The 5,753-nt window shown below is 38.3% G+C and overlaps 1 protein-coding gene across 1 annotated transcript; it reads left to right on the top strand.

Moving 5' to 3' along the window:
* Positions 1–1,167: 1,167 nt before the first annotated feature.
* Positions 1,168–5,753, top strand: LOC128215316 (germ cell nuclear acidic protein-like). Its single transcript, XM_052922015.1, has 2 exons — positions 1,168–1,327; positions 5,299–5,753. Exons 1-2 carry the CDS (start codon positions 1,168–1,170, stop codon positions 5,751–5,753), a joined length of 615 nt encoding a protein of 204 aa, XP_052777975.1.

Genomic DNA, 5,753 nt, shown 5'->3' with positions numbered 1-5,753 from the left:
GGACCATAGTCATATATAAACTTGTATTGGTTTTTACCAGCTATATTATTAAGCTTTAGCTGTTACTTTTTATCTTTTGCGGATAAACATCCGTTGCTTTATTTTACTCATTTTGCTTTCGATGGTAAAATAATATCTTATTTTTGATAATAAAAAAAATACATAAAAATAATAATAATAAAATCATACGAGTACAATGTAATTTTATATAATGATCTCAATCATTAAAAAGGCACTTTGAAAGTGCATTGTATCTGCTACTATGCTTTCACCACTCAAACTCAGATTTTTTAAACATATGCATTAATCAGACGTCGATAGCCATGCAGCATTATACAGGTACTGCTATCCTAAATATCTAAACATTTTTGTTAAAATTGTTGTTTTGTAACTTGATAACTGCATGCACTCTGTATTGAATGTTGTAAGAGCCAATGGAGATGGCCCCGACTCCATGGTCCCTATTACGGGGCATATAAAAGGGGTCCTCGAGATCTCAAAAGAAAACAAATGCCTTAATGTTTTATCCGTTGAGTATTTCAAGTGATTTTCCATGGTTTTGAATTAATTGAGTATCAGCATAACAATCTACTAAAAATATGTGATGAGGAATACATAAACATGCCGATACCATCTTTAGATGGTTATATTAATTTGTTCGTACAACTACATGACTTAACTCATAAAACGTAGCAGGCCGAAAGCCTGTAAACGTTTTACGCGCTTTGATTTCGGTACGTCACTTGATTGTCGAGGAAAGCTATCGGCAGAATTATTTAACCCATCTTTTTATCATTCAACGGTTCTAAGTTTTACATGCTGTGGGCCGTCCGGCGATTACGGACAATTGGTTCCTTTAGCGGACGTAGAAAGTACTTTGCCTTCTTTTCACTAATCATTTTGTTCGCTTCTTTGGCACAATCTCGTTTTGTGTTTCCAAATAGTCTTGGCGCGTCAAAACGCAACCGCCGTGGCGGCCTATGCGTTGTTTGGTTCCAGCTCAATCCGTCATGACAAGTTTTGAGGAAAATTAATAATTATTAAGGGAGGGAACTCTTCTCATTGCCGTAGGTTCGTCCGTCCGCCCTCCATCGTTTGGCGCCTTTCGTACTGTTTCTTTAGTTTTAAACCGGGTCTGACGTTTGTTTTCTCTGTTCGTTGCCAAAAATGGCGGACACTGGGGCTCGTCCCAAAGAAAGAGTGTCGAAGCGTACTACAAGCATTAAAGATCAGCTGGTTGGTCCTGAAAAGGAAGAGACTCGGAGACTTCGCAAAGAGATTGAGGACCTACGACGCCAACTTGATGACTTCAAGGCAGCAGATAACTGTCACTAAATGTGCATTCAAGTTAAGAAAAATTAACTCTGGCCCAATTCCTTTGTTCCGAGTCAACTTTGCAAACAATATAATGATCTCTATATGGCACAGTTTGTAGCAGGTTATTGTGCAATAATCTTACCTCTATTCACCACGGGCACGAGGAATTCGCTCGCGGAAATCAACCGTAGAGTGGTACATCTGACATCTCTAATGTGTTTTGCTCAAGTGTATCAGTGGAAATGTATTTCGAACATTAACTAAGTGATTCTTATTGATAAAAAAAAACGTGGCAATAGTTCTTGGAATGACAGTTTTTCGGAGATAGAGAACTTATAACCTCTATCAGATAACGAAGTAGTATTAGTCTTCGAACCGTTCTGACGGCTGGATCATCATCACTCCTGATCGTAACGCCAGGTAAACGCACATGGTTTTGCTTCAAAAGAGCGAGTGCTCCAAGATGTCCCCACATACTGCGAGGATAGGTTAGGAGTAACGCAGAGTGAAGCACGTTCACTCGACGTGTTTTTTGAAGGATATGAAACTACGAGACCTTCCATAGAGCTCTTCGTCCTGTCCCCATAAACAAGCTTGACTACCATTCCATCGAACATGTGGAACTGAATGTACTGAACAGTTTCATAATCCTTTTCGTGTTCAGGGTTGTGAATCGTGCTCTGTAACGCCGCATAAACGTGTTGTTTTTTCGTTTATGCGGTGATTTTCAACGCATGAACAGGGCGACCACGTTTATGCGGCGACGCTCAACGCATAAAGCAGAAATTGCTTATATGGGGCGCAACTGTGCCTTTTTGCCACATAAAGAGGATTAATTTAACAATTTATAATAAAGCTTAAAATAGAGTTCTAATATTTCAACAAAAATGGTGGTGATGACGATGATGATGATGATGATGATGATGATGTTCGTCCGTCCGTCCCGAAATCTTGTGACATGGGAGTCTCCAGAGTCACTTTCATTTATTCATTGTATGAATGATGATGGTGGTGGTTGTAATTGTGGAGATGATGGTGGTGGTTGTGATTGTGGAGATGATGGTGATGGTTGTGATGATGTTGTTGTTGTTGATGATGATGATGATGCCGATTTTGATGCCGATGATGACGATGATGACGATAATGATGATGATGATGATGATGATGATGATGATGATGATGATGATGATGGTGGTGGTGGTGATGATGATGATGATGATGATGATGATGATGATGATGATGATGATGATGATGATGATGATGATGATGATAACGATGACGATGACGATGACGATGATGATGATGATGATGGGGATGATGATGGTGATGGTGGTTGTGATTGTGGTGATGATGATGGTGGATGTGATGATGTTGTTGATTATGATGATGATTAAGATTAGGACGTAGCATATTACTGTCATTTTCAAAAAGAATACAGGAAAAGTAGGCGGACAAATTGGTCAAATTTAAGGTAATATTTTTAAGTAGAGCCAAAATTGAAAGTTGAAAATAAATTATTACTCCCCTTGGAGTGTTCACATCTACATTTTCTTGGTTACAAATAACTAGTGCATAACAACACAATCAATGAAAGAAAGACGTCCATGATGACCCTATATCAGTCTGACAAAAAGGCGAGAATATATGTTACGGCATACGACGATTCAATTTTCTGATTGTCCCAAATGACGGTGTTGTTCGTTGTCGTAACATATATTCCCGCCATTAGTCGGGCCAAACGTCATTTCAAACGTTTTCACAGAAAGATCAATTGGTTTGGTTCACATTTAAACCGATCGTACTAAATCTTTGTCAGAATTTACGTCTCAAAAGGTCTAGTTCAAAGCTTGATTAACTGGACACAAAAAGCTAAGTCCGATCTTGATGAAACTTTATCAACCACTATTGTACTAGTATGTGTTTTAATTTGTGTTTTTATGCGGCGAAAGTGTGCCTTTTGCCACTTAAGAAAGTCCTGTCTATGCGTTGAAAATCACCGCATAAACGTGGTCGATTTCGTTTATGTGGCGATGCTGTTATGCGGCGTTACTGTGCTCATCTTCGTCAAGGTACGTTTTCGACAGTCGTCATATCCGAAATATTTGTGTGTTGAACAGTCAAATCACTATGCGTCTAGCGATTTTACGTCTCAGAGATCTTAGTCGTTCGTGCCTGGAAACTCGCAATAAAGACCGTCGATTTTCCGTATCTGTAATTTACATTTGTAAAATGAATAACACCAACCACAGAAAATAATAATACAGTGGAACCTCGCTAAACCGGATCTCCACAAAACCGGAATCCTCGGGATACCGGACTTTTTTCAGAGTCCCGATTTTTCCCTTATACTTTTCAATGTAAAATAATCCCCACAAAACCGGAACCTCGGAATTCCGGATACCGGACAAAAAATCGAGAAAATTTGTTAGTTGTCAACGTTATTTTACCTCGCAAAACCGGACGTTTATTTGTTCAAACATGTCAAAATGATTTTGTGTATTAGGAATTCGCGAATCGCGTTTCACTTTGTCACTTTGTTTTGACAGCCGGTGGGTCGTTAAATATTGCACCTTTGATGTTGTGATAACTCGATAATCGATAATGATGACTCCGTGTTGGATTGACTGCCGCGCGATAATCAAACGTTAATCAAACTTGTGAAAAGAAAAATTGATTGAGACATTAATTTGTTTGTTGTAGAAAATAAAGAACTAGAAACGGTTATTAAGTGATCATTTTGGAGGGTTGTTTTATCTAAAGACTTCTATGAGTGAATCAAATTAGAGCGGTGCGTTAATTAAAATATCAATATACTTAACAAGCATTTAATTACGCGAGTTGTTTTATTTTTTTAGACTCGGAAAAAAGATGATTATAAAAACGCAGAAATATGTTTATCACTTTTGCATGTGCTTTAATCATGTCTCAACCTCCGTCTAAACTTACTCCGTACATCAATTCCTCACTAAACCGGAATCCTCACTAAACCGGAAATTTTCCCCGGTCCGGACCTTGTCCGGTTTAGTGAGTTTTCACTGTAGTTATCAAAATATATTATTATAATAATATGTAATTATCGAGTTCAACATTTATTAATCGTTATTGATGTTTATATTATTGCAAATACATGAAAACCTATGTCCATTATAATGCATTTTTTGTAATTTTAATGTTACATTAAGTCGTCTACTCAGAATGTCTTGATTTTTATAGCATCTTTGGCGGCTTTCTTTAAGTCAAAGGGAGGCAAATTTGTTAGACAAATGTTTCATTGCCAATAAGAGTTACGTATAAAAGAGTAAACATGGCAGTGTGCATGCACATTTAAAACTTTACGATAGCATATGTTATTCTTTAAATCATATACAACATTCATTCTCACTAAAAAGACCACTTGGAACGAATTTCAGTAGTTTAAAGCTAGTCTGTGTGGCAACTCGACAATACCTGCACTCATGGCCCTCAAACTAGACATTTATGTTGGGGGTGGCCAGAAGATGACCCCTATGGACTTTGAGTTCATAGAGTCAAAGGTCAAGGTCACAACTCATATAGGTCATTAAAATTTACGTCATATTTACTTATTCCCTGTTGCTAAGATAATACATGTTTATCTGCAAATATTAGTCATGATCTGGACATGATTAAAAACTGTTCTTGCTGTCCTCACACTTTGAATCTTCAAACTGCCTCAAAGGCATCCGATGTCAATGACAAGTCAGCTGTCATTTCATTCTATGCATATTTCATTAAATTGTCCAAATATTCCTGACAACATGGCGCTCAGGGGGAGGGGGGATGGGCGCATAATGTTTGACAAACATCTCTTGTTTGTGATTGACTTTCACATTATAAAAGATATACCCATTCTCAAAATGTCGTCATCACATTATTTTGAGGAGGACATTTTACGTATCACACCCTGTCTATGTTATAAAAAAATTAAAAAAATGTTTCCTCACGTGATATGCGTGACGACAGTGATATGCGTGACGACAGTGATATGTGACGACAGTGATATGTGTGAAGACAGTGATATGCGTGACGACAGTGATATGTGTGACGACATTGATATGCGTGACAACAGTGATATGTGTGACGACAGTGATATGTGTGACGACAGTGATATGTGTGACGACAGTGACATGTGTGACGACAGTGATATGTGTGGCGACAGTGATATGTGTGACGACATTGATATGTGTGACGACAGTGATATGTGTGACGACAGTGATATGTGTGACGACAGTGATATGCGTGGCGACAGTGATATGTGTGACGACATTGATATGTGTGACGACAGTGATATGTGTGACGACAGTGATATGTGTGACGACAGTGATATGTGTGACGACAGTGATATGCGTGGCGACAGTGATGCATGTGACGACAGTGATATGCGTGACGATGTGACGACAGTGATATGTGAACAATGA

Source organism: Mya arenaria, chromosome 13 (assembly GCF_026914265.1).
Source record: "Mya arenaria isolate MELC-2E11 chromosome 13, ASM2691426v1".
Lineage (NCBI taxonomy): Eukaryota > Metazoa > Mollusca > Bivalvia > Myida > Myidae > Mya > Mya arenaria.
This window is presented reverse-complemented; position numbering and strand designations above follow the sequence as displayed.